This window comes from Artemia franciscana, chromosome 8 (genome assembly GCF_032884065.1).
Source record: "Artemia franciscana chromosome 8, ASM3288406v1, whole genome shotgun sequence".
In the NCBI taxonomy this organism is placed as follows: domain Eukaryota; kingdom Metazoa; phylum Arthropoda; class Branchiopoda; order Anostraca; family Artemiidae; genus Artemia; species Artemia franciscana.
The window spans coordinates 18242885-18256650 of NC_088870.1; the positions used below are offsets into that span (position 1 = coordinate 18242885).

At 35.5% G+C, this 13766-nt stretch overlaps 1 protein-coding gene across 6 annotated transcripts in view; it reads left to right on the forward strand.

Annotated features, from left to right (window-relative positions):
- Positions 1-3761: 3761 nt before the first annotated feature.
- The window catches only part of LOC136030084 (protein phosphatase 1 regulatory subunit 7-like), a 31705-nt gene continuing 21700 nt past the window's right edge, over positions 3762-13766 (forward strand). Inside the window, exons 1-2 of one of the 6 annotated variants that reach the window (XM_065708739.1) lie at positions 3762-3913; positions 10873-10974. In XM_065708739.1, coding sequence (XP_065564811.1) covers positions 10929-10974 — 46 coding nt within the window. In that variant the 5' untranslated portion in view covers positions 3762-3913; positions 10873-10928. Of the gene's footprint in view, positions 3914-5800; positions 5841-10872; positions 10975-13766 lie in introns of those variants that run through there. The other 5 variants (XM_065708742.1, XM_065708744.1, XM_065708741.1 and 2 more) reach the window with 5 other exon arrangements.

The window sequence follows — 13766 nt, forward strand, 5'->3', positions numbered from 1 at the left end:
TCCCCAGCGTAGTTGGCATAAAGAAATAAATTTCAGCGTAGACAGTGAGAGGGGTGAGGTTGCAGACCCATCAAAGGAAAGAACTTCACTTATTTCCCCCGTTACCAATTTAGGAGATTAAACAGACTCTTGCGGCTGTAGAATTTTGGACCGATCGGGTTCTGGAAGACGTTAAAATACTCAATAAATACTTCTTTTAATTATTACAGGATTGATTTTATAGATTGTGCAATGGTGAGCCCTCTGGCATATGATTTAGGTGAGCCCCAATACATAATATACAATTTTGATTAATTTTTCCGTGTTCAGTGCTTATATCGCTTATATTATTCTATATGTTTTATTTTGAGTTATCTATTTATCGTATTGAGTTCATTTTTAAGCCTTGCGCTAAAAACTACAACCTTAGCGTAGATGGTGGTGGGGGAAAATTCTCCTCCTCATGTGCATAATTGAGCAGCCACAGATAAAGAAAGTAATACAAATAAAAATAATGAAACAAGAGTGAATTTTGATATATTCCATCAAGCATAGCCAAAATATGTAATGTGGAATACCTTTTAACTATTTTTAAAAAAATAGCTATCTCGAAATTTTTACATGATATATTTGGAAAAAAGGGCGTGGAGGGGTGGCTAGTCGTCCTCTGATCTCATTTAACTCTTAAAAAGTGAGCAAGAAATTTTACTTTCCCAAAAAATCAACCCTCTCCTGAAGTATATGCGAGCATCCCTTGCATAGGAACCATATATACTCACAGGGCATACCTTAAAACGCCTACCCCCAAGCCCTGGGGGATTGTGTCGACACCAGAGTTTTTGTTATCTAACCTTTTAACTATTTTTAACAAAATGGTTATTTCAAAATTTTTATTTGACGTATTTTAGAGAAAAAGGGCGAGGGGGGCTAAGTTGCCCTCCGATCCCTTTTGACTCTTAAAATAATAACTAGAACTTTCAATTTCCAAACAAATGAGCCCTCTCTGAGGTTTATACGAGCATTCCTTCCATAAGAATCATACATACCCCTAGGGCATAACTTACAACGCCTGCCCCTGGGCCCCGGGGGGTTGTATCGACAAAGGAAATTTTCTCATCTGACCCTTGAACTGTTTCTAAGAAAATGGCTGTCTCAAAATTTTGCCTGATACATTTTTGAGAAAAAGGTGGGGGGGGGGGGCTAGCTAGCCACCGACCACTTTCGGCTCTTTAAAAGGGAGCTACAACTTTCAATCAAATGAGCCCTATCTGTAGTTTACACGAGCATCTCTTCAATAAGTACCATATATGCCCCCAGGGTATAACATACAACACCTGCCCCCAGGTCCTGGGAGGCTATGTCGACAACGGACAACAAACTGCTGCATTTTACATAACTATATCTACAAGCTTTAAATATAGTCTTATTAATGTTTTTTTTTAAAATAGAATCAACTTTTACGAAAGACTTCATCTCTAAATAATACTATAGTAGGAAAATGCTATTAACGTCATCTTGGATGAAAAGATCAAAATGCGATTTTAAGCTCGTAAAAAGCATGTAGATATAGTTGTATAAAATACAATAATTTTTATAGGGTTGGAATCAAAATCTGATCTGTCAGTTGAAACTAGAATAATTTCAAAAAATTTTAAATAAGATAATTTTAATTCATCTCTCAGTTCAAAGTTAGAATTGTGTCCTGAAACCAAGCCTTTTTTTGCTTAACTCCAAAAGCGAGCGTATAACTTCTATATTTCGTTATAAAAAAAAGCTAAATAATATAGTAAAGAACAATCTCTAGCCCATAGTAAGTAATCTAATCTTGAAAAGAATGAATTGCGGCAGAGGCTTATCTTTTGGCTTCATTAATCTACAAGTTTGTAGAGGCTGCACCAAGAGTTGAACTCGGATATCAGGAATCAAAGTCTTTTGTGCTAACCATTACACTATGGAGCCTCAATATGCTAAGTTGTTCTAACAATAGTGTAGAAAAAACGAACTCTAGTCGATAGTAACTGACATATCTAATGAAATTTTTTTAATTCATGATGATGTAACACACTTGGCTGATAATGCAGCGAGCCACGGCCCATAGTAACTAAAAGTAAAAATACACACATTGAAAAAAGGATAACTGAATGACCGAAAAAAACGGCATATAACACTAATTCAGGAGTGGTCCATCATATTAAAAGACGATAATTAGAAGACAAAACTAATGCATATATTGGACTTAGTTGGCTGTCTGATATAGCATATAGCATATAGTCTGATATAGCCACCCTTGGTTTCAAAGGAGCCGCGCTGGATAAACAGGTCTCCACCCACCAGACCTTGGCGAAACTGTCAATATTATCTGAAATCTGAAGCGACACAATTTTCCTGGTGATGAACGTATTCCACTTGGGGCATTCCACGTATTCCATAAAGTACCTCCTTCCCCCCTCCCCTAATCAGAAGCCAGTTACTGTCAATATTTACAGAAATATAGAATACCAAGAATTTCCCAAAGGACTGGCAAATTTAAGTCTTCTTCGATTACAGAAAAAACACGAAAAGACAGAATGTGTTAATTATAGAGGTTTATCTCTTATAGACATTCCAGCCAAATTATTTGTCACCATTCTACAATGTATATTCCAAACAGCGAGAGATAAGCGAACATAGGAAAGCTAGTCTAGAATCCAGCCCAGTAGAGGATACTCGGATCAGATTTTTGTCCTCCGTTTGACCACGCAACAATGTGAAGGTACAACCTCTCACTAATTAACAAATTCATAAACTATGTTGTCACATTTGATTCGGTTGAACAGAAATTCCTGGGGGAAGATCTTCCTCGAAGATGGCATACCACAAGAGTTTGCCGACATAATGGAAGCTTATTAAGAAGGATGTGCATTCCAAGTCAGAGTCAATGGAGGAGCGCCGTCATTTTTTTTTATGTCGAGTGAATGGTGAAACGAGGCTTTATGCTCTCACCCGGTTATTTTTATTTACTGTATTGATTGGATCCGCAGCCATGCCCTGTGAGGATTTGAAGGATTGAAGCACAAGGATTTCAAGTAATTGGTAAAAATGTCAACATGATAGATCTTGACTACGCAGACAACATAATCCGTCTTGCGCCGAACTCAAACTCAGCCCAGCAAATGCTTGACGAAGCGGTACATTTTTCATTTTATTTCAGTCTACAAATAAACGTGCAGAAAACAAAAGTTCTTGATTTGAACGTCACTATAGAATACCAGCCAACCCTTAATGGCTTCCATTTAGAAAAAGATTACGATTTCGTTTATTTGGGATCCACGGTGGATTCAAATTAAAGATGTGATAAAAATATCAGCAGAAGAATATCTAGAGCACTGGTAGTTTTCGTTCCCCTTTTCAAACATCTCTAGATACGTCGAGAAATTAATTTGCAAACAAAGGTAAGCATATATATGTCGACAGTGAAGGCAGTCTTTCTCTGTGGTGTTGAATCGTGGCCCGTCAAAGCAGCTCACGAACGTGCTCTAAAGGTTTTGACCGCCATTGCCTACGCTCAATATTAAGCTCCTGATCGTCAAATCAGACTTCAAACGACGATAACTGCCAATATTGTTTCAACATCGACAAAACCTCAAGCGTCAACAAGCTTTGCTGACTGAGACATTTTTCGCGTCACCGCAGCGAATGCCTAATTTAACAGAAACTTATATTCGGCCACAAATGGGACAAGCAATGGCTAAATTTTCACTGAAAATTGGCACGAGACAGGCCATCATGGGATACCCTCATTCTGAAGCTTCGTTCAGATACCAGGGGAGGTGGAAACGCCTGGTCCCGCTGCAAGCGCAAATAAAACTTCGCATAAATTAAGAAAGCGAATCCACTCTACCGACGTGCTAAATCGAACAAGACCTCGTTTAAAAAGTTTTCATTTGTCCATTGGGTAGCAGGAGTGGACATCCAACATGCAGAGAAATTTTGCTATCTAGGAGTCTTACTGGATTCAAAGTTGCTATGGACTAACCACATCGACTATCTTGTTGGTAACCTGAGAAGTAGGGCAAACTTTGTCAATGCAATCTGCCTCTCTAAAAGAGGAGCCCCATATTCTTGTGTTTCAAAACTAATTGGAGCAACAATCACCAGCAAACTGGACTATGGTAGCATGTTCTATAGGGAAGCAACTAAGCACAACCTCCAGAAACTTGATTCAGCTTTTAATCAAGTTCTCCGACGAGCTCTAGGCTGCTTAAAAACCACCCCCACCCCAGCCCTCTACTGTGAGCTTGGCGTCACATCACTTCAGAGGAGAAGAAATAATCTTCAAGCCCGTTACTTTCTAAAAAAAATGGGATCAACAAATCATATTGTTTATAAAGAATGCATTGCTACATGGAATCAAGATCTCCAGTTTAGACCAAGGTTTTCCCCTACAGTCTATAAATATTCTTGTCTGATGAGTAATGCTGGCCTTCCAGGCCTAGTTCCAACCCCAAATATAGATGACCTTTCCTCACGCTTCAACGGAATAGGTAATGTAATTAATTTAGCTCTAGATAATAGAATTAATGATTCAGGAACAATAATTTTAAAATTAGAGTGGTATAGGCTGACTCTGCAATGGACTGACTTTACTCACATATATACTGACGGATCTAAGTCGGAAATGGGTGTAGGCTGCGCTTTTGTAGTCCCGTCAACTGGTACTTCTTGCGGATTTAAGCTACCTGACAAGCTTACTGTTTTTTCTGCAGAAATGATTGCTATTTATCAAGCACTTCTTTATATTAAGTCAAACGGTATAGTTGGTAGCTTTTTGATTTGTTCTGATTCTCTATCTGTATTAAATTACTTAGCTATGAAACGAAATGATGCCAAAGAAACTGCTGCACAAATTGAAAAAATAGTTGATGACCTTCTAATACATGGTTATGATCTACAACTTACATGGGTCCCAGCACATGCAGGTATTCCTGGGAACGAGTCAGCTGACAAAATGGCAAAATGGGCTTGCAGAAATGGTGAATTGTTGGATGTAAACTTGTCCCTGAGTGAATATATTCAGGGTTATGAGGCCAAATCCGCAATTGATGAGAAAGCTGATTTCACAAGAAAGTCCACTAATACAATCTTGGATCTATATGATTTTAAGCCTCCTCCATTGGACCTAATTCACAGTGAGAGGAAAATTGCCACAACAATATTTCGAATCAGATCTGGCCATGCTAAAGTGAATTCTGTTCTCTTTAAATGGAATTTGGTTGACTCCCCAAATTGCATTGTATGTAATGTATATGAAGATGTCCGCCATGTTATAATGTCGTGTAAAAAGTATTATATCCAGCGTGAAATATTAAAAAGAAAAGTTCTAAAGCTCTTTGGTGCCTTTACTTTCCGTGCGGTGGTGGGTCATTCATCCGCCCCTCCGTGGGCTCGTAGGGTGTCTGTTTCTGCACTGGGTTGTTTTATTAGAACTTCAAGTTTATTCGATGTGCTTTAACAGTCTTGGGTCATGTTGTATCAAGTCAAATGTTTATTAATGTATTCAATATATTGTATAAGTTTAATGTGTTTCCCACGAAATTTAATGTAAATTGTAATTTACGGCTGTAAATACTATAGAATTAATTAGGGTGGTCTGACGTAGGTGGCTATACTAGTGGAAAAAATGGTTTGCCACCAATAAAGAATCTGCAAATAACGATTCAAAGTGATTCACTAATCTGAAAGTAGTCATCGTTTCTTAAAAATTCTCCATACACATTGTCTGGACAAGATTGATACGTACGTGACGGAGCTGATTCATGCTCCAAAAACGTTGGAATCAACAACAACAACAACATTGTCCATTGGGTATTCTCTTTTCTGTAGTAGGCTATATATAATACTCAGTTGTGCTTTACTATCATAAACTAGTTCTTTTGCTGTTTTCCCCATTCAGTTTACAGCAAAAGTGTATAGCAGGTTTTAAATTAGTTAGAGAAAAAGAATGGCATAAGCTCAGACTTGGGGATAGCCTATTTAAAAGGAAACATTAAGAAAACTATTTTTACTTTATACTATACAGAAAAATTTAGACATAGCCAACATTTTGAAGTTTTTTCCATTATATTTTACACCCCCTCCACTAAGGTACAAATATATAGCCATGTCTTTGCCATGCATCACTCTTGTAATAATCCATACACCTGTAAATTAAATAAAAAATTTAGGCTATGTATTTCTTAGGGTAAAGTATAGGGGAAGGTGCCTCTAAAATGTGTTAGCTACAATTTTTCAGCATATAAAATAAGAATTGTTTTCTTATCATGCTTCCTTGTGAATAGCCCCAATTCTAGGCTTTTACAAAAAGAAATACCCCTAGGCTAGGCCAGTAGGCAAACTTCTGTCAGTTTACTGCTAGGCCTATTAGTAATCTGGTAAATGTATACAGTTCTATATTATATAACAGGAACAGACACAGATTTACCAAGAGGCCCATGCATAAGGGCACACAATGAATTATGATTGAGTGATTTTTTTCTTAACAAAATTTGGACTGGTTTGATTTAGTATCAAAGTGTCTAGTTGACTCTGCTGCCTAGTCACAGAAAAGTTATTTTAAAAGTTATTTTAATGTTCTTTATGTTTTATCTTGTTTTCTTGTGTGCAGAATGTTGACATGGGGCAAACCTAACAAGAAATATTTCATAGATGGTACTACATTAAATTTAAGTCTGATATTCCTACTCTGGCCTCTCACATACAGAGAGGAAACATGCTTTATTCCTTTCTTTCAAGCCCTTTTTCAGTGTTGTTTCAGCCAAGTTATGTTGTATTTATATTACTATTTTGTGCTGCCCTCATTTTACTTTGATTGTTTGTCTGATAGTCTTTTATTTATGGTAACTAAAAATCAATAGAAAATCATCTTGCAACATTAGTAGACTTACCTTGTTACACCTCCAGAAGAGAAAGAAAAGATATGGAGTTAAATTTGCACAATAATTTTAAGATTTGCTGTTTTGTTTCAGTAATAACTTTTCATAAAAACTTGAAAGTGTTACTGATTATATAAAGTGGCACTGATTATATAACTTGACATAACTTAGTTGATTAAGATGAGAATTTACTGTTTTCATTCCAATTGCTTAGTATCTAATGAAAGCAAAAAAAAAATTACATAGATACATAAATGTTTGCTAGCTATTAGGTACAACAAATGATAAGCAATTATGGCTCTCTAACTCCCTTCTCTTTCTCAAAATATGATTGGAAAAAAACTTGGGATCTTGTGTCAAGATTTCTTTAGATAATTTAAGAAAAAAAGGGGAAAATACAAAATCAAAAAAGCTAGTCTGATGTATTTTGACTTTTAACAATGAGATATTAATAGGAAAATTCCTTGCCATGTCAGTGTTTTGGCTTGCCAGACTTTGTGTAGTTTCTTGAAAAAGACATCTGGTGTAAAAATTTGATTAAAAAAGCATACCAACCTACACCTAGTTCTAACTCTATATATATGAAATAGTGACATATTTGATTTATTATTTTGTAAGATTTGATTTGAATTACAGATCCTGATTCAACATTATTTGAATATTGACATATTTGATTTCCTTGTGAATAATTTGAACTGCCATTTAGGACTAGTACATGATCAATATAAGGTTTAGGCTAAATTGTAGTTGAAAGGATGGTTAATTAAAGGACATAAATTTGTGCCTAATATGGAACTAACAAATAGTGGTAAATGCTGCTCTGTACTGCAAATAGTTTGTCTTTGTCTTAAGTCATCCTTCTCACTTCTAATTTGAGGACAGGACTGACAGATAGCTATTTAGATACTATAAGTATCCATGGTCCTTTTTGTTCTTTTTTTTATGTCTGCTCTGCTTATCTAACTTGTTAGCATAAAGACAAACTGTGACATTAAACCTAAAAACCTTGAAGAATCAAACTAGGTCTTGGTAATTCATTCCCAAAGTCACAAGCTGATGCATTAATTAACAGAGCTAGTGACAAGAAATTTAGCACAGTGGGGGGGGGCAACCATGCCAAGTGCAATTTGTGAAGTTGTCCATTTGCAAAATGACTGCTGTTAAAAAGTTAATGATGAAATCTGTTTCTGTGAGCTGATGGAATTGTGTGCTCTTTGGCCCTTGTATTTTATGCCAAGATGCTTCTTTTGTATGATATCTCCAAACCACAGTATTTTCCGAAGGCAAGATTACTTCCCTTACAATTAAACATGATAAACTCTGTTTTAGCCTTGTTTTAAAGACAGAAGATTTCCTCATATGACCTTTTCAAAGCTGCAAAAATTTTCTTTTAAACACAAAAAAAGATTTTAGTTAGATATTAAATATCACCAGCATAGTTCAATCAAGACAGATCTTTACTTTGCAAAACCTTTTGTTTTTACTTTTTTGTTGTTTTACTGAAATGAGTATCCACAATATTCCTTTTTTTTGTCCTCAAATCGAATTTCATTTGCTTATGAGCGTTTTTAATCCCCATGCCACAGTTGGCATCTTTAATGGTAAACGCTAGCTTTGAAAAAGACCACTCAAATGGCATCAATTTCTTATATATTTCTTTTACCACTGGAAAATTGTTGTTGGTGAAGCCTAAGTTGAAATATCAGACAAATAAGCACTATATATAGTGCTCCACTTGTATCCCCCCCAATCTTTTGGTCACTTAAAAAGAGAACCAGAACTTTTAATTTCCGTTCAAATGAGTCCTATGCTGATCTTCTAGGACTGTTGGTTTGATTTGATCATCCCTGGGGAAAAAAACAACAAATTAACACACATGCATGATCCACAAAATACAAAACTCCACCTTTTTCTTAGATAGAAGCTTGCAACTGCTATAGAAGGGTTCTCTGATATGCTGAATCCTATGGTATGATTTTTGTTAAGATTCCTTGACTTTTATTGTGTGTCCCCCTTTTTTTTAAAAACATAAGGCAAATTTTCTCAAGCTTGTGTCTTTTGATGGGTTACACTAAACTTAATAAGTCCAATATATTTGGAATCAGCATAATAAGCCAATTATTACTTGATGGGTCTATTAATATTTTGCTACTATTGAGCTGTCACTCCTTGCTACAGTTTGTTACCATGAACTGTTTGATTGTAATTTATTTGACTTTTGCAAATTGAGAAACCTGTTGAGCTAGCCTTTGCCAAAAGAAAAATTTTTTTTTAAATAAATCTATAGCCTGAATTCAGATTTAGGAGGGTATTCATTACTAAACACTATGATGCCCCCCCTCCAGGAAAATGTCTTTTCATGAATTGCAAAGACACACTTTGATACCCCCTCCCTCCTTCAGGAAGATGTTGTTTCATGAATTACAAAGACAGTTCAAAAGAAGCAGATTCTTAAATAAACTTTAAAAACTTTAAATCCCAGATGAAGGGCTCTTAACATCCTGGAAAGTAGTTGAGTTAGGTGAATGAAACGTTAAAAACGTTTCCAGAGCTCAAATTATTCCCGTGAAGGTTTTTTTCAATAATAAAGAATACAGCATTGGACTCTACAGTCCCTACCAGTGGTGCTGATCTCCTTTCCTTAACCCTTCATCCAGGAAATGCAATGGGGTCCTGGGGGCCAACCATCCTGTGCTTTCGCACACCCTTCCTGTTTACCTTCACCAGATTTCTCCAGGTACCCATTTAGAGCTGGGTCGACTCTAGCTGAGCTTATAGAGTCACGCCACTGACTCCAGTTCCAAACCTAATATTTGGGTCATGACGATTCGAACTCTCCCCCTCTTGGATATAGGATCCTAAATCCAGCGCAACAATCCACTCGGCTAGGATGGCATAGGAAACCTGAAGGTTTTTTGAAGTATCAAATCTCCACATCTTCCCCTCAAAGAAGCACTGACCTTTAATGAGCTTAGACAAACTTTGTGATAGAAAAGGTAAACTTTCAAAAGTAGATCTAAAGATGTGCATTAAATTTAGAAAAAATTCTAATGTAGCATTAACCTTCTCTTATCAGTGAAATTAAGTTGTCAAAACTCTTAGTCTCAGAAAAGTAGACTCGAACCAAAATTAAGCTAAAACATTTTTATTTCTAGAGTTAAAATGGGTAAAAACCTGTATTCTCTCTCTCAGTAATTTCCTAAGATTGAAGAGTAAATATTAGAGTTGAAAATATATTCCCAGGGGATAATTCGGGCTCTGATTTAATTCCTGAAAGTTTCATTCCCCTGAAAGAACTATTTTCCAAGATAGAGTCCCTAATTCTGTTTTTCCAAGTTTAGACAGGTAGAGGCTAGTCATTCTTGTACAATCCTCAAAACCTTACAAGCATGAAAGTCGTGAAGCATATAGACACCTTCTTGGGCCCTAATTTTGGCTATAGGCTAGATTTCTTCCTGTGAGTTTGTACAAATAAACGTTATTTGGGTAGCTTATGCCTGTCCTAACAGTCCTTCAAGATGAAAAAACAAAACCAAATCCTTTTCTTGATAGTCTTTGAGGTCAGGTTGAGCTTCAATAGCAAAATCCTAGCCAGGGTTTGCAAGCTGAGTAAATGTGTAGCCTAGTAGGATGCATGGTAGAAGTCATATAGGAAAAAATACCATTAGAGGCAAATTTGCTCTGGTTGATCTCGTCTAAATGAAACTTGCCAATGAATTAAAAATAGTAATATTATATTTCTTACTTTAATCTTTTCCCAAATATCTTGGTTCCTTCTCTGGTAATGCTTCTCTAACCCTATCGGTCCCAGATATAGCCTTAGGATACATAATAAACTAAAAAAACCTAAAACAGTGATATTCTTACTTTATAATGAGAAGTATGTTTTTAATGATCATATTATCATGTTTCTATCCTTTGTTGTCCATTTTTATTCAACAAGAGGAACGTCAGGCCTGACAGCTTACTTTTTTTTTTATAGGCTTATACTTTTAGCAAATTCTGCTTATCCTGCGCAAGTCAGCTTTATCTTCAAAAATGCCAGTTGAAATTGCTTCTTCAGATGAAGAACATACTCCAGATGGTAGGCCATGATCTTTTTTACTAATGATCTTATTACATTCTTGTTTTTAAAACTGTTTATGGAGTAATACTGGTACATCACCATATTTATCAGTATGTTTGGATTATTTAAACAGTATACCATACACATACTCTTAGACAAGGGCTCCGGCAGAAAATTTTCCAGGGGGGGGTGTGCAAACGCCAAAATGTCAGTGGTGGTTGGGTGACAGGGAATATATTTCAGGAAATTTTTTCCTTGGGAATAAGTTTGTTTTTTAAATACTTATAGGAAAAAACTCTTAAATTAAATGAGTAATTAAATTGTATGCAAAATGAAAAAAAAAATACAGTAAATTTTACACGACAAGGATTCCTGGCAAAGGGACCAATTTATTTAATCAATAATATATTTAAGTATTATGCATTTAATTTTAAATGAAAATCAAACTCAAACCAAACTTACAGAAGGATTTATTGCTTCCGTAGATTACATAACAGGACAATTTTCCCCCTCGAATTTAAATCCGCTTTATATTCAGACATTAAAAAATAGAATAGCGAAAGAAAAAAAAATTTAAACTTACTATCCACCTGTCAAATTAACCCTCTTTCTTTTTATTTTCCTATTCAACTAAATAAAATGAACAGGTTCAAAAAAAATTTCGTCACAGGAGAATCTTATCAAATAGTTTGTGATTAAAAAATTGGAAGTAAAAAGTGACTTGGACTAATATTCACCGAAACTAAAAATGGAACTCTCATGACAATTGCTATACCGGCAGTATTGGCTTTTTATGCTGATTGTAAATATAAAAAATTCTTTTGGTTTATTGTTACCCTCCCAAAACCAAAAATCTGAGAAAATTTTCCTGATTTTTGAAAAAAGGGAAAACATCCCCAAAAAAGTAAGCAATCTCATTGAAAATCCCTTTATTAGATACATCATATAAGAGAACTCGACCATAGAGGCTTCAAGCTCCATCGTCGATGCATGTTTGTTTGTTTTTGTCCAGGGATGATTGTATCAAACCAGAGGTCCAAGATAATTGGTAGGGAGCTCATTCAAAATTTTAATTTAAAGCTCTTTTTTAAATGACCATACAGATTGAGTCAGGGGAAAATCTTGTTTTCTTGTTATTTTAGGGCACCAAAATACGATTTTACCCCGACGAGGACGAATTTGCAGTCAATTTAAAATTCTGAGAAGCTAATTGATTTAGAAGTATCAATAACTGTTTTAGGCTTCCCAGTCTGGTTCCAATAGATATATCAAAAGAATTGGCTGATTATGCCGGTTCCAAATATACAAGTTTCATTAAGTTTAGTATTACCCATCAAAAGCTACGAGCCTGAGAATATTTGTCTGATTTTCGAAAAAAGGGGGAAAGGCCCCCTCCAAATCATAGAATTATAATAAAAATTACACCATAGGATTCAACGTATCAAAGAACCCTACTTCAGAGGTTTCAGGCTCACATCTGCAAAAATGTGGAATTTTGTAATTTTTGCCAAAAGAAAGATCACGGATGTGTGTTTATTTGTTTCATTTTTGTTGTTGTTGGGCTTTTTTCCAAGGGTGATCGTGTCAACCCAGTGGACATAAACATCGGGAGAGGGCTCATTCCAAAAATGAAAAGGACTAGTGCCCTTTTTCAGTGACCAAAAGAAATTTTTCCCAAAATCGTCTGATCAAAATTTTGAGATAGCATTTTCTTCAGCAAAATTGAAAAGCCCAGTAACTATGTCTTATAAAATGACCCCCTACAGTCCCTGGGGAAAGGATTTTAAGTTAAAAAATTTACCCATTGCTTATTTGCTATTGGGAAATATGCATATATTTTTCGGTCGGGGAGGGGAGGGCGAATTTTCTTCTGCGAGGATTGTGCACGGGGAGAATTTTCCATGGAGAGGGAAGTTTCCAGGGGGAGGAGTTTACACTGGATGAATTTGCCAGAATTACTATACGAAATTTCTTTATATGTCTTGCTTTCTCTTATCGATTCAACTTCAGGCGTGGAAATGTTAAGGGTTATTAATCGGGGTAGATCATCGCCAGGATTGAATTGCCCAGAGGATATCTCTGTGGGGAGGGGGATTTTTTCGTGGAGGTGGAGCCAAGTATCCTGGCGTTATTTAAAAAACGACTAGAAATTAAATATAAAAAAACAAGTTTTTTCAACTGAAAGTAAGGAGCAACATTAAAACTTAAAACGAACAGAAATCATTATTTATATGAGGGGGCTGCCCCCCTCCTCAACACCTCGCTCTTTACGCTAAAGTTTAAATTTTGTCCGAATTCTTTAAAAACAACTCCTGAAGCACAAGGGTCGTTTAATTAGAATAAAATTTTTTTTTTTAAGTGCCGAAAAACTGTAGCGTGAAGAGCGAGGTATTGATGAGGGGGGCAACCACTCATATAAGTAATAATTTCTTTTCGTTTTAAGTTTTAATGTTGCTAATTACTTTCAGTTGAAAAAAAAACTTGTTTTTGTTTTGTTTAATGAAGCTGAATGTTTTTCTAAAGGCAATGGAAAAAGTAAGTCAATTAAAGTAAAAGTATTTAAAAATGAAAAAAATAATTAATTAAAAAATACACAAACAATAGCCTACTTACAAAAATTAAGATACAAACTCCCAGCTTTCAGTTCTGTTGAGCAATGCCGAAGCGTAGGACGGATATTTTTTAACAATATCGATAGTTTTAAACTTGTCTATCAAACACCAAAATATTGAATTCCTTTAGAGTCAATTGTTTATAAAAAAGTAAATCATTATCAAAGAAGTTTGTTGTAAGTAAAACATTAAAACTTA